This window comes from Euleptes europaea, chromosome 4 (assembly GCF_029931775.1).
Source record: "Euleptes europaea isolate rEulEur1 chromosome 4, rEulEur1.hap1, whole genome shotgun sequence".
NCBI lineage: Eukaryota > Metazoa > Chordata > Lepidosauria > Squamata > Sphaerodactylidae > Euleptes > Euleptes europaea.
The window spans coordinates 64,162,624-64,184,065 of NC_079315.1; the positions used below are offsets into that span (position 1 = coordinate 64,162,624).

The window sequence follows — 21,442 nt, forward strand, 5'->3', positions numbered from 1 at the left end:
ATAATTAATTGAACATTGTACTATTCGTATTCCATATTACAATAGTGCTGCTCGTTTATAAAACCATTTCTTACATTTAAAATGTACAGCATATGCTACATTTTGTACTTTTTAACATACTTATTCAGTCCATTTGGACAAAAAATACATCGATTGTACTGACATTTCTGAAGCAATTACTGATATGTTATGCATTATTAATTGTGAATAGCAGAAATGGTACCCAGAACTGTTGAGTCTCAAGTGCCAATAATTTGGCAAAACTTGAAGCCAAAGCCTACTACTTCACAGCTCTTTAGCTATATTCATCCAAGGCTTTACTTGCATTCTAAACAATGTCAGCAGTACAATTCCATTACCAGCAATGGGGTGAACTCTTGTGTTCGCTTTCACAAATCTCCTGTACTACAGTCAGTTATGCTCTGACACACTATATATACTTACATGTCTTGTCCATGGACAACATTAATCCACTGGGAATATATAACATGAGAAAAAAGTGATGACAAATTAGTTTTTTTTCTGAAGTACCTAGTAAGTCAGATGACTTGGCTAAGTGAGTATTTGGTAGATTGTATAGTCTTGACTGCATTTCAACTATGCAAACTGAGCTACTGAAAGAACCAGCCATCCTTTGTGAGGCCCAGCAATGCAGGCACTACAACTGTTCTGCAAGCTCATACCTTTGAACCAGTACCATGCATTTAACATGTTTGGCATCCGCTTCTCTCTCTAAAAAAGCAATTGCAATGGAACATCCGAGAGGGTCTTCCCAGCTTGGCATCTATCCATTTGCCATGTGTATATGCAAGCCATAGTTTGACACTCCTGGTTAATATACAGCAAAATGTATACTGAATGCAGATGGCAAAAGAGAGGAAGGAGTATAACTAGGTCCCAGTTCTCTGTAAGAGTTCCACTGTGCTCCAAAATCCTCACTGTCATTCACTGCCATTGTCTTTCTCCGAAGACGCAGGACTATCCCGAACTGGCAGCAGGTCATAATGGGAGGGAATGTGGCTGTTTTTTGGTAGATCATAAAGATCTTGGCTGAAAGGTCTGTTGTTATTCAATGTTCCTTGGACAATACTAACTGTAGGTTCTACAATGGAAAAAAAACAGACATATATTAGTGCTCTGATACTGATAAATTGGAAAGAATCACAGCATTTAATAACAACAGCCTAGTCTTGGAGTGGCTTGCTGTGCTTTTAGACAAAAAAGGGTTTCCCTCCCCAATTGTTCTTACTGTGGTATTAAATAAACTGGTGAAAAACTACAAAATTGATCTCTTGCTCAGTTTATGATTCTAGATACCAACACACACAAATGCAGAATAACTACATAAACAAGCAATGATGCAGGACCTGTTTTTACTACAATGAAAAGGAGTGCTTGTTGATAGGGGTTGGTGACAATGACCACAAATAACCTTTTAAAAGGCTTTTCACTAAATTTCATCCATACTTTGTAGATTAGATGGGCTGCCACACTAGAATGCCATTTTATTGATTTCTTCACTCGTGTTTAATGAACAGAATAAGGTAGCAGTAATTCTTAAAATAGGGCTCCTTCCCTAAATCCTTTCCTTGTTTTTTTTTGGGGGGGTTGGTGGGATGGAGGTGCAATTGAAGATTGGAAAAACGCTCTTCAGATGAATAAGTGATATTCTGATACCTTAAAAGATACAAAGATATAATAAATCTGAAATGACAGCAAAGTAAAAACTCTAGGTCCAGTTTTAGAAACTGTGGCCAAGGTTTCTCTCCCCTGGTAAAATGCTCCATTCAGACTTACCTATTTCATAGACATTCTTGTTGGCTGAAGCAGAGTTACTAATTTCTGCATACGCAGAGTCCCTGCGTGCTGGGGACTTCATTTCAACATACCCACATTCTGAATTTTTTGGCGTTAGTGCTGGGGGATCTTTAATAGTGGCATATGGATTTTCGGAGCTGCTTATGGAGCAGTTACTTAAGTTATACTCAGAATTCTTCACCAGATCTGAAAACATACACAAAAATGTTTGTGACGGAAAAGTTTATGAAAGTGAAATTATCCTTCTTCCAGAACCTTTTTGCCAGCAAGTAGAGGTGCTTAATTAGATATGAGTAAGGATTCCAGAAATAATAATTCAAACACCCAGATGATGGCACACCACCAATAAGAAAAACAGTGTTTCACTTAACTGTAACTGTTGTTCATCGAGTGTCTTCGTGCAGGCACACATGGGATCTGCGCAAGCGCAAAGCCAGCCATGGAGAATTTTTTCCTAGCTTCTAGGAGCCTCAGCTCTGAAGAGCGCTCCTCCCCCACTCAGTCAGTGCTGTAGTTTCCCGCCCAAACAGTCACCTGACCAAGGGGGAGGGGGCGCTCTTCCCCTCAGTTCTCCAACCTGCCGCTGCGGAGACAAAAGGTTAAAACAAAGACATGTTTCCCACAGCGGGGAAGGAGGGAGGGATGTGTGCCTGCACGAAGACACTCGATGAACAACAGTTCCAGGTAAGCGAAACACTGTTTTTTCATCTTCGTGTCTTCAGTGCAATCCCACATGGAAGAATAGCAAGCTCGCTTACCCAGGAGGAGGGTGTGGGACCCCTCTTAACGGAATAACGAATGGAGCACTACTTTCCCCACTGCAGCGTCCCTGCCGGAATCCACATCCATCGCATAGTGTTTGATGAAAGTGGATGAACTCAACCAAGTCGCTGCTCTGCAGACATCAAGGATGTTCAATCTCGAAGAAAATGCAGCAGAAGCAGCTTGAGCCCTGGTGGAATGGGCTGTGACTTTCAAGACAGCCTTTTGGTAGGTTTCGCCTTTTGGTAGGCCAGCGTGACAGCTGAGACAATCCATCGGGATACGGTCTGGGAAGACACTGCTTTGCCCTTATTAGGGCCTTTGAAACAAATAAACAAATTATCCTGTCGCCTAAGGTCTATTGTCCTGCTTAAATAAAATAATAAGGCCCTGCAGACCTCCAATGTATGGAGAGTCCTGTCCGAATCCGACTGGTGGTTTGGGAAAAACAAGGGCAGAACAATGTCCTGAGAAAGGTGGAAGGCAGATACCACCTTAGGGAGGAAATCAAGACTGGGAGGCAGGACAACCCTGTCTGCATGAAATTTGGTGAAGGGGGGGTCGAAACGTAGCGTAGCTATGTCGCTAACCCTCCTTGCGGAGGTGATGGCCAACAGAAATGCTGTCTTAAAGGACAAGTAGGAAAGGTCACACGTGGCCAACGGTTCAAAGGGGGAGCCCATTAGCTTCTGAGCACCAACGAAAGGCTCCACTGGGGAACAGACGTGGAAACTGGAGGGAAGGTATTATTCAACCCTTTCAGGAACCGTTTTGAAAACGCATGAGAAAAAAGTGTCTTAGACTCAAAACCAACGTGAAACGAGGAGATGGCAACCAAATAAACTTTAATAGACTTAGATAACCCCAAATCTTTAGGGACAGTAAAAATTGAAGAACATCAGGAAGAGGGCATAATGTAGGCATAATACCCCTAGCAGTAGCCCACACAGAAAACCTCCGCCATTTGGCAGCATATGATTTCCTAGTCGAGGGTTTCCTCAAAGACAACAAAACATCTAAAACCCTTTGCAGCCATAACGTTAAGGCCGGATTCTCCACACTGCCAGGTGCATCGATTGTACCTCTGGGTGAACCCACGTGCCCTGAAGGAGGAGATCGCGAGCGGGTCGTAGAAGAGACACATTCCCCTTGGCCAGTGAAGCCACCAAGAGAAACCAGGGCCGACGTGCCCAAAACGGGGCGATCAATATGCAGTCGGTCCTCTCGTCCCTCAACTTGGCGACCACCGTGCTCAACAGGGGGAATGGCGGGAAGAGGTAAAACAGTGTCCCTTGCCAGGTTAGTTGAAAGGCGTCCCCTAGGGACTTCTGGCCTGCGGCTCCCCTGGAGCAAAATTGAGGGCACGGCGTTCTTGGCTGTGGCGATAAGATCTATGGTGGGCATGCCCCACTGGGCAAATATGTCCCACCGGTAGACGGGGTTCAGGGACCATTCGTGTGGGTCGGGGGACAGCCTGCTTAGAGCATCGGCAATGGTGTTTGCAGTGCCTGCAATGTGTATTGCAGTGAGGTATGTGCCACATTGAACGGCCCAATGCCAGACCCTGGAAGCTTCTGCAGAGAGGGCCATGGATCCGGTGCTGCCCTGCTTTGCAATATAAAATTTTGCAACCATGTTGTTGGTGGCTATCTGCACCACCCTGCCGGTGACAAGATCTGGAAAAGAGCAGAGCATGGCGAATTGCTTTAAGCTCCAACAGGTTAATATGGAGGCGAGATTGAGGCAATGACCAAAGGCCACTTGCGGTAAGGTTGCCACATGAAGCCCCCCAACCGGACAATGATGCATCAGTAGTGATGTACACCTGAGGGGAGGAGATACCAAAGGGAACACCTTCAGATAAGTTAGAAGGAGAGTTCCACCACAGCAGGGACCTCACCATCTGTCTAGGGACTGAGAATTTCTTGGATTGATGATCAAGAAGGGGCCTAAATTTCCTTAAATACCAATTTTGGAGAGGCCTCATGTGCAGCCTAGCTGTAGAAACTACAGCAGTCGTAGATGACATGAATCCCAACAGTTGTTGTATGTGTAGGGCAGACTGAAACCGGTTAGACTAAAAAGGTGCACAAGGAGCCATATGGACTGGATCCTTTTGGAGGGAAGGAATCCTCTCCCGGTAACAGAATCCAGTATCCCACCAATAAATTCCAACCTTTGGGTGGGCTGAAGGGTGGATTTAGTATAATTGACCACCAGACCTAAATCATTAAAGGTGCGAAGGGCAAAGGAGACATGTGCAGACAGTACATCAGGGGAGTCCCCTACAAACAACAAGTCGTCTAGATATGGGTAGACAATGCAGCCGTGAACAGCCAAGTATTCTACCACCACCACCAGGCACTTTGAGAAAACCCAGGGGGCAGTAGAAAGCCCGAACGGGAGCACATTCAACTGGTAACATTGGTGTGTGTGTTAAGTGCCGTCAAGTCACTTCCGACTCATGGCGACCCTATGAATGAAAGTCCTCCAAAATGTCCTATCTTTGACAGCCTTGCTCAGATCTTGCAAATTGAAGGCTGTGGCTTCCTTTATTGAGTCAATCCATCTCTTGTTGGGTCTTCCTCTTTTCCTGCTGCCCTCAACTTTTCCTATCATGACGATCTTTTCCAGTGACTTTTGTCGTCTCATGACGTGGCCAAAATACGACAGCCTCAGTTTAGTCATTTTAGCTTCTAGGGTCAGTTCAGGCTTGATTTGATCTATAACCCATTGATTTGTTTTTTTGGCAGTCCACAAAATCCGTAACTCTCTCCTCCAACACCACATTTCAAAGGAATCTATTTTCTTCCTATCAGCTTTCTTCACTGTCCAGCTTTCACACCCATACATAGTAATAGGGAATATGATGGCATGAATTAATCTAGTCTTGGTGGCCAGAGTCACATCTTTACACTTCAAAATCTTTTCTAGCTCCTTCATGGCTGTCCTTCCCAGTCTCAATCTCCTTCTAATTTCTTGGCTGCAGTCTCCCTTTTGGTTGATGGTGGAGCCAAGGAATAGAAAGTCTTGAACAATTTCAATTTCCTCATTGTCAACCTTAAAGTTGTGTAATTCTCCTGTAGTCATTACTTTTGTTTTCTTGATGTTCAGCTGTAGTCCTGCTTTGGCACTTTCTCTTTTAACTTTCAGCAATAGTTGTTTCAAATCTTCACTATTTTCTGCCAATAATGTAGTGTCATCAGCATATCTCAAATTATTAATGTTCCTCCCTCCAATTTTCACTCCACCTTCATCTAAATCTAATCCAGCTTTCCTAATTATATGTTCTGCATATAGATTGTAGAGATAGGGAGATAAAATACATCCTTGTCTGACACCTTTGCCAATTGGAAACCATTCCGTTTCTCCATATTCTGTTCTAACTGAGGCCTCTTGTCCAGAGTACAGGACAAGCATCAAAACGATCAGATGTAGTGGCACACCCATTTCCTTTAAAACCAGCCATAGCTTTTCATGATCCACACAGTCAAAAGCTTTGCTGTAATCTATGAAACACAAGCTGATTTTCTTCTGAAATTCTCTCGTACGCTCCAGTAACCAGCGTATATTTGCAATATGATCTCTAGTGCCTCTTCCTTTTCTGAAACCAGCTTGAACATCAGGCATTTCTCGTTCCATATATGGTAACAGCCTTTGCTGTAAGATTTTGAGCATCACTTTACTTGCATGAGAAATTAATGCAATGGTCCGATAGTTGTTGCAATCTTTGATGTCTCCTTTCTTGGGAATTGGAATGTAAATGGATTGTTTCCAGTCTGTGGGCCATTGTTTTGTTTTCCATATCTGTTGGCATATTCTTGTCAAGATTTTTATGGACTCCGTTTCTGTGGCTTGGAATAGCTCTATTGATATCCCATCTGCTCCTGGTGATTTGTTTCTCCCGATTGCTCTCAATGCAGCTTTCACTTCACTTTCTAAAACTGTAGGTTCTTCTTCAAAAGATTCTTCTTGGAAAGAATCTTTTATCCTTTCATCTCTTCTGTATAGTTCTTCAGTGTATTGTTCCCACCTTTTCTTTATTTTGTCCTGTTCAGTTAATGTATTTCCATGCTGATCTTTCAGCATGCCTAACCGTGCTTTAAATTTCCCTTTGATTTCTTGGATCTTGTGGAATAGATCTCTTGTTCTTACTTTTTTGTTGTTCTCTTCTATTTCTTTACACTGGTTATTATAATAGGTCTCTTTGTCTCTACGTGCTAGTCGCTGGAACGTTGCACTTAGACTTTTGATTCTATTTCTGTCACCTTCTACTTTTGCTTCTCTGAGTTTCCTCAGACATCCATCGAGGTTTTTCTTTTCTTTTGGCTACAGGAATAGTCTTTGCACATTCTTCCTTGATAATATCTCTAGTTTCCACCCATAGTTCTTCAGGTTTACATTCACTTGAACTTAGTAATGCAAATCTGTTCCTTACATGGTCTTTAAACTCTTCCGGAATATTGCTTAGATTGTATTTTGGTGCTATGAATGTTTTGGTGTTTTTCTTAAGCTTTATCTTTATTTTCGATATTAGCAATTCATGATCTGTACCGCAGTCGGCTCCTGGTCTTGTTTTGGCCGAGAGAATAGAGCTTTTCCATCTTCTGCTTCCAATTATATAATCTATTTGATTTCTATACTGGCCGTCTGGTGATGTCCATGTATACAATCGTCTATTTGGTTGCCTGAAACATGTGTTTGCAATGAACAGATAGTTGTCTTCACAGAATTCTACGAGGCGTTCTCCTGCTTCATTCCGTGCTCCTAGCCCAAATCTGCCAACAACATTTGATTCTGCTTTGTTTCCTACTTTTGCGTTCCAATCACCTATGATTATCAGCATATCTTGTTTCTTCCTGAACACTGGCATAAAAACTTTCAATTTCTTCCTCATCAGCATCTGTAGTTGGGGCATAAACTTGAAGGATGCTTATGTTGATAGGCTTTCCCTGAAGTCTGATTGATATTATTCGGTCAGACTTTGCATTATAGCTCCTGACTGCCTTTGCTACATCTTGCCTCACTATTAAAGCAACTCCGTTTCTTCTCTTTTTGTCATTCCCTGAATAAAACACTTTGTAATTTTCTGATTGAAAATGTCCTAATCCAGTCCACTTTAATTCACTTATTCCCAGGACTGAAATGTCCATACGTTCCATTTCTTGTTTAACAATTTCAAGCTTACCCTGATTCATGCTTCTCACATTCCATGTTCCTATTTTATGCGTCGAACAGCTTCGGACTTTCCTTTTGCATCTATTCATGTCAACCACTGAACGTCCTTTTGGCTTTAGTCCAATCGCATCATTAAGAACAGCGCTACTCGTACTTGTCCTCTGCTCTACCCCAGTAGCAGATTGAGTGCCATCCAACCTGGGGGTCCCATCTTCCAGCACTATATCTTTTTTCATTTTGGTTTGTCTCATCATAGGGTTTTCAAGGTAAAGGTTGGTCAGAAGTGGTTTACCAGTGCCTTCTTCTGCGCAGTACTAACCAGAGTTAGCCGTAGTGGCACTGCCGTTGTCTACGAAAGATCTTCCGCCAGTGTCACCTTCCACTACTGCTGCTGCCCAGTAGCTAACCTTCAGGGATTCCTCTACCCCCATCCCCATTGGAACTGCCTGTTCTCTTCTGCGGATGTGGCCATTGATCCCTTAAGGGGGTGGATGCATCTTTGTCTGGTGTCTCAGCTGTGACCATTCCGTCTTGAGTGACTCTGCTAGGAGTTTAGTCTCTTGATAGAGTCTAGACCCCTTACGGTATTGCTCTCAGCTTCCCTGACACTCACAAACCCCCTCACCACGTTAAGGTGTGCATCCAGAAGGGGGGTAACATTGGTGGCCACATACAAAATGCAGGTATTTCCTACAATCTGCGTGAATAGATATGTGAAAGTAGGCGTCTTTTAAATCGACAATACAAAACCAGTTGTTAACACATAGGAGATGTAAGGTGTCAACCAGGGAAACCATTCTGAACTTCTTCACCCGAAGGAACTTATTAAGGCCTCTTAGGTCTAAAATCGGCCTTTTACCACCGCCTTTTTTGCTTACTAGGAAGTAACGTGAGTAGTAACCGCAGTCCCTCTCAGCCTCAGGTACCAGAGATATCGCACCCTTCTGGATGAGAGTGGAAACCTCATCACGCAATACTTGAGGAACGACATTGGAGGTCATTGGAGCGGGTACATGCGGAGGCAATGATGTGAATTCTAAGAAATAACCAACTTTTATTATCTTCAACACCCGTTTGTCAATAAACAGTGAACACCAAACATGGTAAAATTGAGATAACCGGTCTTGGAACATGAAACCCTCAATAGGTTGAACTAGTCAGGCATTCTTGCCCTTGTTGAACCTGCCAGGGGACGCCTGAGAACCTTTCTTCCCACGAAATTTAGGAGGGAACCGTCTCTCCTGTTGAGGTGGATTATAATGGGGACGGAACTGCCCCTGGTTTTGGGACTGACCCTGGAACCTATAGGGCATATTGAAGGAATGTCGTGGAAAGTATTTGGGTTTGCAGGATGAAGTTTGGGAAACCGTAATCCCTAGATATTTTGAGCAGGTTTTTGTTTTCGAGTCTCTCTAAAAAGACATCCGTCTGTTCGCTAAATAGTTGGGATCCTTCAAATGGTAGATCTTCAATAGGAACTTTGGTATCGTAAGGAAGCGCCGAGGCGCGCAGCCAGGAGTGCCTCCTGATCGCTACCGAGGTAGACATGGCTCTACTTATGCTGTCGGCCACATGCGTGGCACCAATGAGCAGGCTCCTCCCAATGGCCATCCCTTCGGATTGGATAGTCCTAGCTAAGGGTTTAGTAGTGCCATCCAAGAGACCAATGTATGGGGACATCTTGTCCCATAGGAAATACTGGTAATGACTCATAACAGCAAGGAAGTTTATTATTTTCGCCGACTGTATTGTGGCAGTGTAAATCTTCCTCCCCATCAAATCTAACTTTCTACCTTCCCTGTCTTGAGGGGAGGTATGGGAGCCCGGCTGGAATCTGCCCGGCAGGGCCTCAACTATCATTGAGTTGGGTGTGGGCTGGTGTGTGACAAAGACACATCCCTCCTGGGATATTTTATAGAGCGAGTCAACCTTACGCACTGAAGGCGAACAGGACGCAGGGTGTGCCCAATTGGACTGTATAATGTCAAGAATGTTCTTGACAAAAGGAAGAGCTACTGGACCGCCCTCTGGCCGTTGGAGGATGTCAGAAATGGCGTCAATAGGGTCGGTGGTAGTGGGTTTGTAATCGATTTTCAGGGATTGTGCCATACGGGAAACCTGATCGATAAAGGAACGGATGCTATCTGGGGGGGAGACACCCATAGACTCGTCAATCAAGTCCTCTGGTGAGGGTAAAGAGTTAGCATCGGAATCAGTGTTCATCCCAGCAGATTCACTGATGGCATCCGAATCAGACACCTGCGAGTCCCGGATAGGAGGCAGAGGAGTCGAAACGGGTTCATGGGTAAGTGCAGACCTGGAGTCATGACGTCGCCGAGTGGAGACACCCATTGATGCGGAAGTATGGGGCTACACGTCATGAGTAGCCCTGTCTGCCGAACCCAAATGACGTCGATCGTCTCGACGTCGAGGGGACTTGCGACGCAGAGAACGTGCAGAACAATGCCTGGTGGGTCTCTCTGTGGTTCTCGACGTCAACCGCCGGCGCGGTGAGGTACAACGTTGATGGGATGCCACCGGGGAAGCATGACGCCAGGCAGGCGAATACCTTCGTCGCGATTAAGTAGTCGACGTTGAACGACCACAACGTCGACAGCAGCCGCAATCATAGCAGCGATAGCGAGAATCTTGAGAAGTACCTTGATTGCTGTCGACGCGACGGTTGTGCCAGAGACAGTGTACGACGTCGAGAAGGAACATCTTGCCCGGGGGAACGGCTTCAATGCGGCGAAGCTTCCACACACGGGGAGGGTGAACGATGCTGAGTGGGCGTAGGCTCATGCTGAGATGAGTCATCCCCAGCTGGGGAGACGGACCGGCTACGAGGGGGTGCGCTGTGGCGGACGGAGACCACACTAGACCCCGAACTGAGTGGAATGGAAATACAGCTAAGCACCGAAGGAGACCGGGAGACTGGTGCAGTCGTATGAGTGATCTGCTCTGAAGTCAGCGCGACATCGGGCTTAGGTGTTGAGCGTCGAGGCGAAAGGGTTTGAGATACGACCGACTTCAACCGCTTGGAAGACCCTCCTTCAACCGTTCCCGTAGATTTTTTCTTGGCCTTCTTCGCACCCCCAGGAGGAAGGGAAGAGGTCTTTCCATGCGAAGACGTCGAGGGAAGAACATGTGCGGAAAGTGGGGCCGAAGCGACTGAAGGGGGCTTAGCAGAGTCAGACGACTCGATCTGGGGCTGTAAGGACTGCTTCCAAAGTGCAGCATTAAGCCTGGTAGCCCTCTCTTCACGAGATCACTTTGTCATTCGGGAACATTCCCGGCAAGAAGGGATAGGGCCCTCACCAAGGCAAAGGACACACTCAGCATGGCCGTCCTTCTTTGCCATTTTAGACTTGCACTTGGCACACTTTTTGAAGGGGGCCCCAACAGACTTAACTTTGTCCTTCCACTTCTTCCCATTAGACTTTTCAGTGGACACTGAATCCTTCATTTTCACCTCAGAGTGTTATAGAAACCTCTGAGGAGAAACAGAGCTGAAGCTCAACAGGTTCTCTCTCCGCGGCGGCAGAAAGAGAACTGAGTGGAAGAGCGCCCCCTCCCCCTTGGTCAGGTGACTGGGTGGGAAACTACAGCACTGACTGAGTGGGGGGAAGAGCGCTTTTCAGAGCTGAGGCTTCTAGAAGCTAGGAAAAAATTCTCCGTGGCTGGCTTTGCGCTTGCGCAGATCCCATGTGGGACTGCACTGAAGACACGACGATGAACAAAAAAGGAGACCTACTGGATCAGTCTAGCATCTTGTCACACAGTGGCCAGCCAGCTACTGTTCAAGGCAAACAGCACAGAGGCTGAGGCCTCCCTCTGATGTTGTCTCATAACATTGGTATTCATAGGTTTACTGCCTCTAAAGGTGGAGGTTTCCTTTGGTTCCTTTAGTTAGCACCCACTGATACACCTGTCCTCCATAAATCTGTCTAATATTTTTAAAGCCACTGATGCCTGAGGCCATTACTACATTTTTTGACATAGAATTCCACATTTTAATCACTCATTGATTAAAATAAGTATTTCCTTTTGTCCATCCTGAATCTACTGCCCATCAACTTCATTGGATATTTGGGGAAAGGGAGAAAAGTTCCCTCCGTCCACTCTCTCTAATACTGGCTGAGGGCCAGCGATGCTAGTCTGTATCTATGTCGATTCTGTAGAGGAGATGAAAGTAAATAAAAGACCACCTAGCAAGGTGCAGAGAGCATAAACAAGTATACCAGAGTCCCTTGGCACTGGCATTTCTTCAGGTTATGCTGCAGAGGGGCTTAGTTGCCATCCTAAGCCACTCCAAGGCAACCCTTAGGATGGCTGATGAGTGGAAAAATGAGTGGGGGGTACCATTTTTGCCTTTCTTTTCTATCCATTCAGAAATTCAGGATAATGCAACAAACAAACACAAATTCTTAGGAGAAAATATGAAATTATTGAATGGGTGTGAATTAATTTAATATTATTTTTGACGTTTTTATGTATTATGCTTATATATAACTTTTAAGCAGGGCTCCCACTGGTCTCCCATGAAGGTTACTGTCCAGATCCACAACTGCTTCAACATCAGAAAGTCTCAGACCATTGACTGGCCCCAGCATTTACATCTGTGGCAAAATACAAACTCACCTTTCAGGGATTTTCCCAGACTTCTATCAATTCCAAATGCACCTATTAAAAACGTAGAAGAACATAAAGAAAATGTCGGAGGAGGAAATGTTAAGTCCTTGGAAGAGCAAGTTTAACAATATGGCATGTTGTTGACAGTAAGATTTTGCCACACTGACATCTTGGTTAATAGTAATATGCGTTATTGAACATGCTAAGAGCTTGTGAGTATCTAGGCAGATAGTTTTCAAATTTTCACAGTTCTTGTCTCCTATAGGGCAGAAAAACATTAACAGCATGAGTATTCTCTTTCCTAAAATTCTTAAAGAGAACTGTTTATTTTATTTCTATACCAAGCTCATTGAGGTAGCCTCCATGTTTCCAGTCAGCAGGCAGCGTTCCCGTGTAGTCCATAAGAGGCCCTCGCTTCCCTTGATCTACATTCTTAAGATTCAAGAACAGTTGGTTGTTGGTTGACTGTTTAAAACAAAGATGACATACAGTGAAGATGGTAACTGGTCAGTAATATTTGAAGATGCTAAGTATACTATTTTAAAAATACAACAACAAAAGCTGCAATGAAAACATGCAGTCTCTGTCTTCTCACCTTTGCCAGAGTCATCCTGTCCATGTTGTTGGCATTTGTTGAGCACTGTGTTAGAGTGTGATAGCTTGGGTTAGAAAAGTAGTGGCTATTAGCATTTCCACCATTATTGTGAGGAATGGTTTCTGAAAAATAATTACAAGTGAAAGTTGTGAAAACAATGGTATTATTGCCTACTGTGACCCCTTTTACTCCATTAGAGGCCCTACCACACTGCACAACCTCTGTCCCACAAGTAGGTAAGTCAGGCAGTCACAGTTCACCACCTGTCTTGCCTCTTTTAAAATATGTAGAGATCCCTGACCCTTTTGCACAACAGATTCTCCCTCACTCACAGAAACACCACGAAGCAGGGTAGCCCAGTCTGTGGTAGAAGGCAATTTTACCAGAGTTTTTGCACAAATATCAGACTGTCCCTGTGTTGCCCGCAACAAGATAGCATCACTTCTGGTGTGTGTGGGCCTAGACCTCCTTTTGCTGCTGCTGGAAATTCAGGCTCCTTTTCCCCAACGCTGCCAATAAGCCCCCCACTGGCCAGCTGATCAACCCTGTGGGGAGGGGGGCTGGAAGGGGTTTTCCCCCGAACTGGCAGGGCTTGGCAAACCTAGCTCTTAGGGAGAGGCAGAATCTCACCTGTCTGTCATACCTGTACCTGCCACTGAACTCAAGAACTGGACAAGAGCTCCACCACAACAAAACATAGGTTAATTAGGGGGTTATAAATAAATTTCACATTTTTGTGTTCTCAAAATGCATGTTTATAATCTGATCTGGCCTGTTCCTCTAAATGATGGAAGCAAACATTTTGGATCTTAACTTGAAGAAATCCTGTTGATTTTTCTTCAGTCTTGATAGGATTCTGTTTTTCCATCACCTCTTTGTATTACTGTCATGGCCCAGCCGGGTCCAGGGGACACCGACAACTCCTCTGATGAAGAGTCAGCCAGCAGCCTTGGCATCCATACACAGCCAGCAGCTGAGGTGGTACAGGAAGCAGCAGCTCCTGCGGGGCCAGACCCAAACCCACAGCCAGGAACCAGCACAGCAACTCCTCAGCCCTCCAGCTCTGAGCCGGCTGCAGAAAGCTAGCTGCCTGTCTGCTCACCCCCCTCATCACCAGAGCCTCAGGAAAGGCGGAGGAGGAAAACATGTAGAACCTTACAGGACCAGAGGCGAAGTGCTCGTCTGGCAGCTTGGTACTGACCCTGTGCTGACAGCGGGATGAGTGTTTGCAGAAGCAGGTGTGAGGTGGCTGGCAGGTGCATGGCATTACAGGCTGCCTGAGTGGCATGCTGTTTATAAGCATATGGGAAGGGCACAGCTGTGTGGAAGCAACAGGTCTATCTGCTCCTGGTCTTGCTGTGAACTGTCTGCTTTGTCTGGACCTTGGCTTGAGCCCTTGGACTTGGTTTTCGGACTACCCTTGGACTTGCCCCTGCGAAAGTTGAAACTGTTCGGTGTGTGCATATGTGTGTGCTGGGGGACCACAGCAATTACAGATGATCTGTCAGACAGGCTTGAGCCCCCTACTCTGACACGGAAACTTGATGAGTGACCATGGACATACATTCTCAGCCTATCCTACTACACAGGGTTGTTTATTAATATTGCACGTTTTTGTGCCACCTCTCCTCGAGAACCTGCCCAAGGTAGCTTACAGAACAACATAATAAAACAAACATTAAAATTTATAAATTAAAACTGAGCATTAAAAAAAAAAACCTTTGCTTGAGAATAAAAACAAATAATTGAACAGCTTAAAATGAACTTAACAGTTTTCAGGGTAACTGCACACTATGAAATGATTTTAAAAGATCAACCCCTTAATTAAAAGCCTATGTAAACAAAAATGTTTTGGTCTGGCACCTAAGAGAAAGTAATACAGGCACCTGCCTCAGGACATTCCACAGATGAGGTACCACTACTGAGGATAAACTGGATGAGAGGAAAAAAATCTAAGCTACTTTGGGGCCCCATTGGGATGGAAGGTGGAGTATAAATGAAGTAGTAATTAAATTAACAAATATATCTTTGTGGCTCTTACGGTGGCTCCTTACTAATGTTTAGCAAAGTGAGAGCCAGGCTCTGGAATATGTGCCCTTTTCCAGTAGTGCCGCTACCCCTTCATCCCCTATTTAGTTTGTTAGCATAAATGTTATCCATGTTTAAAGGTAAACCAGGATTTTACATAAAACCATGATCTGACATAATGGTTGAAATGACTTTCCGTGAGTTGTCCTGATGGGGAATGCTGCTTGGTACCGATTAACGCTGATAATTAGTAGGAGGAACTTGATGATTAATAGACAGATGTTAATTGAAACAGGGAGCATGTGGGATGGTACTTAAAATAGATTTTCATGCATCCTGACAGCAAAAGTGCTCCATCACGATGGACTCTCCTAATAACAGAATGCACAGAATCTGGACCTGATAAGGACAGGAGAAGACAAACATTTTGTAGAAAATCTGAGGAAACAAAACTTGTCCTTTTCTAAAGTTTGTGCTTAATAGAGCCACTTAATAGAGCCAGGGTGGTGTAGTGGTTAAGAGTGCTGGTTTGGAGCAGTGGACTCTAATCTGGAGAACCAGGTTTGATTCCCCACTCCTCCATATGAGCAGCAGATGCTAATCTGGTGAAGCAGGTTGGTTTCCCTACCCCTACACATGAAGCCAGCTGGGTGACCTTGGGCTAGTCACAGCTCTCTTAGAGCTCTCTCAGCTCCACCTACCTCACAAGGCATCTGTTGTGGAGAGGGGAAGGGAAGGTGATTGTAAGCTGGTTTGAGTCTTCCTTAGAGCAAGTTGGCATATAAAAACCAATTCTTCTTCTTCTATTATGGTTCACACTTCCAAGTTCCTACCTGAAATGGTGTAGTCTCCATTGATGACCCTCATGGCAGGTGTATAGGAAACTGCAGGCATATTTGATTCCTTTCCCTTCTGCTTTTGTCTATAAATGATGAACAGCGCTAACAGGAAGAGGACAACCAAGACAAGAATAATGATACCAGCAATAGCTCCAATCTGGTAAGAATCAGCAGGGACGGCAGCGCTAGTGCGGCTTAAGCTGTTCAGATTTCCTACTATGATTACTCCAGCTGGAAAACAAAAAAAGGTGAAAAAAATATACCATACATGACCAGAAGGAATGGAATAGAATAAAAAACACAGCTTTTGGTGTGTAAAGTTTAGCTATATATGTTCATTTAAGTGTGGTCAAAATGCTTTTGAAGACATAACAGATGGCTGATGCTATGGAGCTCTGAAATTCTATGCTTTTAAGATCTATTAGGATAAATTACTGTTTTACATGTGCATCCACTTTCTTCCTTTAAACACAATCAGTGTACTTAGGATACACTTTAAGACTACTCCCTGAAATCCATGTTAATACCTAAATTTGTTTGAAGAGCTGTGCTTTGATGTATTGCAAATATGCATGCTTGTTGCTATTCTTACTCATACAATCTGTGGAAGAACTTGAAATGTTATGCCTTATTTTTGTAAAAGACTGGAAAAGATGGGTTGGAAAACCATTTTCTGTGTTAAACAATAACAAAGTATTTTTATTTTTTTCCTCTGCAGCTGTGCACACAAGCAACCTCCTTTTTAAAAAAAACAAGTGAAGTTTTCATGATTCTAATTGATCATCTAGATAAGTCAAGATGTTCTATATATTATTCCACTTTGAATATACAGTTTGCAGAATTCTGTAGATATGGCATTATTCATCTACACACCTGCCTTTTAAACATTTAAAACAGACTACATAATTAAAGATATAATTTATCCTGTACTTTAAGGTACAAAATATTAAATACAATCAAGATCAATTTCATATAGCTTAATGAAGAACAAATTCTACAGTGCAAAAGATCAAGTGAAATGAACCACAAAGTATATGAAAGGTTGGAGAGACACGTAAAATTGAACCCCAGAGAGGGTTATTTCTCACACTGTTACCTGGAAGACATCAGGGCAGCCCTGAATATTTTCCTCGGCTGTGGCACACAGGAGACTAGCAATGCAACTCTAACTGGAGTTACACCTCCATACGTTCATTTATTTCAATTGGTTTAGAAGGGTGAATGGCCCAGGCTACCCTGATCTCATTAGATCTCGGAAGCTAAGCAGGGTCGGCCCTGGTTAGTACTTGGATGGGAGACCGCCAAGGAAGTCAGGGTTGCTAGATGCAGGCAATGGCAAACTACCTCTGTTTGTCTAATGCCTTCACTACCCTACTGGCTGTGACTTGATGACACTTTCCACCCCCACCAGCAGCAGCTCTGCTTAGGTCTGCACGGTAATAATGCTGTTAGTATGCTGCAAAATCATAGTGAAATGGATCATATCAGCAAAGGCACCCTGAAACTATTTTTTTCCTCTTTCCCTGTATTGATGCCAGATTTGGAATAGCTAAAAGTGGGCATAGTTTTTAATTCCCTCTTCTTTGAAATGTTTGCTATATACCTGCCTACATATCAACAATTCAAAGTTTGGTTTTAGTTTGCTGTGTTCAGAAAATATTACCTTGGTCACATCTCGCTCCTTTCCACCCAGGACTGCAGTAACAGGTCCCTGTGATGTAGTCACAAGTTGAGTTGTTCAGACAATCACATATTTGCCGGCAGCCATAGCCATATGTCCCTTGGGGACACTCTGTGCAAAATAACATGCAACAAATGTCTAGTTTGCCTTTCAAGCCACTCTACTATGCACTTGGTAAACTGAAAATTCTCTATATTACAAACAGTGAACATAATCTAATAAAACAAAACTCTGTGTGGAACTGAAACTTTCAAATTGTCAGAAAATACATTGATATTCACAGAGAAATCTGAAATTATGCACTTAACAATGGGAATCCTAAATGCTCTGTAGCTTCCCAGATCCAGGTCAATAGATACCATTAAAATACCATTTAACAAGTTCCTGCATTGAAATATTATTTAAGATACATATATGCCTTAAATAGCCTTTTTTAATATAAATCTGGCATACATCTCTTTGAAATTCTGGCATGTGTAGGACTGAAATCTCTTAAGATTTGTCACTATCGAATATTTCACTCTTTACGTACACCACCACCTGAAACCTTGCAGATTTTATTTATCACCAGCAGGTGGCAATGTTTCATCTTGCCAGGCCCATAGAATGTTAGCCACAAATGGGTATGTTTAAAATATTGTCATAAATGGAGATTAATCAGAGTATATGCTTGCAAACAGTAAAGGTGATCCACTACCAGGCAAAGTTGGCATCCCTGTTCTTACAAAGTTCCGCTGAAACCCTGTCTGTAAATTGGTGAGAAATTTATATGTAGGAAGTCTGAGAAACTTGTAGAGAAAAGAATATTTTTTCCAGTTTCCCTCACACATGTTATAAAACAACACTTTTGGGTATATATATTATACTCAGATTGAAGTTCAGTCTTTTGTCTAGTAACTTTATATATTTTTGTGATGTCCATATGCATCTTTTTTAAAGGTATTATTTTCTATTACTTTACAGCATATCAAAGATTTCAGAACAAATAAATAATACGACATTTAAAATTATATTGGTATTAACCTTCAGTGGTAGGCTCCTCATATTTATTAGCTTTAAAATCTTGAGCACAATCTAACAACAGTTAGTTGTGACACTGCCATCCTAAACAGAGCGGCACCCTTCTAAATCCACTGAAGTGAATGGGATTAGAAGGAAGTAATTGTGTTCAGGCTTGCTCTGTTAATCCCATTGAAAACTACAGAACCTAAGGATTTAACTATACATTTTAGTCCCATTGCTTTCAACAGGTCAGTCATGAGTGAATGTATATCCTGCAGCTGTCCCAGACGTGAACGATCTGATGCTTTTATGCATTTGTTCTTCACTGTGTGCAACAAACCTCCAGCTTACTTTGTTCACAGTGTTTTCCCATGAATCCTGTGCGACATGTACACTGCCCTGAGATGTGATCACAGTCGGCTCCATTTTGGCACTGGCAGATTAATGCACAGTCCTTTCCATAAAATCCCAAAGGACATCCTGCAGTAGAAAGAATAAAAAGAAGATAACCCAATCTATGTCAAAAATTGTTATTTTTAATAACGTGGTAATCAATCATATCACTGAAATAAGAATCAAATTTAATTGTAGATTCAAAATGATATGAAACCCGATAACATTTGAAGGAGATTAGGGAGGAGGGAAATCAGTCATATTAATGGAAGACAAGCACGGCTCAGACTCACCCGCAGAGCGGGTCGTCCGGGCAGTGCGGGGCCCAGTGCAGCCGTTGGAGGAGGCTCACGGCAGAGGAAGGCGAGCCGCTTCAGGCCGGGGCCACGTGCGTCTCCACAGGGGCAGCTGTTGCTGGGGGCCTCTGGTTTCAATGGGCCAATCAGGCCCGTTTATCCAAGGGGGTGTGCCAGCCAGGAAGCTAGACCTGGGGTGTTTTCACTAAGGTCTGGCTTCCCTGCGTAAAAGAGGGCCATGCAGGGAACAGCTCACAGTTGGCTTCCAGTTGTCCCACCCACCACTTACCAAAGAAAAACATTGTTATGTTTTTCTTTGGTAAGTGGTAAGACTAAGGCAAGTAGTGAAATTTAAAGAAAAAAATCAAGCAAAAAGAGTTGGGGTACTCTGCGTTGAAGACAGGGAACGGAGCCTTGATTCCTTACCGTGAAGGCTCCTTCTGTTCTGAGGCGACGGGCATCTTGAAGCTGTGGGTGTTTACCGATGCTCTCCGGGGAGGCAGGACAAAATCTTATTGGCTGTCTCCTCTAGGCGGGAAACAGCCCTGAGCTTCCCACTTTCAGACTTGCCAAGCCCGAAGCAGGAAAAAACTCCAAGAAAAGAATAGAGGAAAAACTTCCAACAAGTTAAACAAATATAAATAGAAATTGGTTAAAACAAGGAAGACAGAACCTGGAGAACTGTAAAAAACTTCCCATAACTATGTTTGTCAACCCAGTAAATCTACTAAACTATCAGTTAAATGATACATTTATCTAAGGAATTTCCATGTGTGCACGAGTATGTAGTGGCCATGAATGTAGTGAATTGTATGTCCCATGTTTTACCGGGTGGGCAAGATGCCCGTCGCCTCAGAACAGAAGGAGCCTTCACGGTAAGGAATCAAGGCTCCGTTATCTTCTGAGGCTAGGGCATCTTGAAGCTGTGGGACTTGCAAGAGCTTCGACCCGGGTGGGTAAGGAAAACTGATTATTCCACTACATGCTGTAACACTCTACGCCCGAAAGCCGCATGGGCTGACGACCATGTTAATCCTGTAGTGTTTTATAAATGTAGAGACGTTAGACCACGTTGCGGCCCTACATATCTCGTCTACTGGTGCTTGTTTATCAAAGGCCGCCGTGGTGGCGGCACTACGCAAAGAGTGAGCGGTGATACCGCTTGGAACAGTCTTACCACGTGCTTTGTATGCCTCTGTGATGCATAGCTTCAGGGTGTAACTTATAGAAGCAGCCGACATCTTTTGGCCCTTGTTGGGATTAGAAATTGCTATAAACATAGAGTCCGACTTCCTAAACTCCGCGGTTCTTCTTATGAAAATCCGCAGGGCTCTGTGTAAGTCTAGGGTATGCCACTGATGTTCTTTCTGACGTGAAGGTTTAGGACAGAACGATGGCAAATTGATCTCTTGTGTTCTGTGAAAAGACGAATTCACTTTCGGTAAGAATGTAGGATCTGGTCGAACAACCCTATCCTTATGAAAGATGCATAGGCCTTCTCTGATGGAAAGAGCTCTCAACTCGGACACCCTACGGGCCGAAGTGATGGCCGTTAAAAACAAGACCTTTAATCTTAGGTATTTTAACGGGACCGTCCCCAGTGGTTCAAATGGTGCCCTTGTAAGTGCCTTCAGAACTAAGTTAAGGTTCCATGTCGGGAAACGATGCACGACGGGAGGACTCAACTGGTTAACACCTTTTAGAAACGCCACCACGTCTCGATGTCTAGATGTGGGTAGACCTCCAATCGTTGGGATGACGGTTGAAATAGCAGCGATTTGTCGTCTTAGGGTGGCTGCAGAGAGCCACATCTGTACCCCATCCTGCAGAAAATCCAGGAGCTGTCCAACGTCGGGAGCGAGTGGATCCACCTTTTTTCTCTGGCACCACCGCACAAAGGCCTTCCAAGAGGTGTTGTATATGCGCCTAGTCGCCGGTCTTCTAGCTTCAATGATGGTATCTACAACTCTAGATGAGTAACCACACTTCAAAAGGCGTTCCCGTTCAAGTTCCACACGGTTAAACAAAACCATAGGGGGTCTTGGTGAAAGACAGGTCCTTGTTGTAACGAAGCCCGTTCCTGAGGAATTCTCCACGGTTCCTGTATGGATAGCTGTTTCAGTGTAACGAACCACGGTCTTCGAGGCCAATAGGGAGCCACTAGAAGAACCCTGGCCCTCTCGTGTACTATCTTCCGTAGAACTTTTGGGAGAATAGG

At 43.9% G+C, this 21,442-nt stretch overlaps 1 protein-coding gene across 3 annotated transcripts in view; it reads right to left on the reverse strand.

Moving 5' to 3' along the window:
• Window positions 1-741: 741 nt before the first annotated feature.
• The window catches only part of MEGF10 (multiple EGF like domains 10), a 112,317-nt gene continuing 91,616 nt past the window's right edge, over window positions 742-21,442 (reverse strand). For 2 of the 3 annotated variants that reach the window (XM_056848323.1, XM_056848321.1), the window contains exons 17-24: window positions 18,887-19,015; window positions 17,516-17,644; window positions 15,847-16,083; window positions 12,986-13,107; window positions 12,732-12,855; window positions 12,400-12,441; window positions 1,798-2,004; window positions 742-1,102 (exon numbers count right to left, since the gene is read on the reverse strand). In XM_056848323.1, the coding sequence (XP_056704301.1) occupies window positions 942-1,102; window positions 1,798-2,004; window positions 12,400-12,441; window positions 12,732-12,855; window positions 12,986-13,107; window positions 15,847-16,083; window positions 17,516-17,644; window positions 18,887-19,015 (1,151 nt within the window). In that variant the 3' untranslated portion in view covers window positions 742-941. The remainder of the gene's footprint in view (window positions 1,103-1,797; window positions 2,005-12,399; window positions 12,442-12,731; window positions 12,856-12,985; window positions 13,108-15,846; window positions 16,084-17,515; window positions 17,645-18,886; window positions 19,016-21,442) is intronic. The other variant, XM_056848322.1, reaches the window with a different exon arrangement.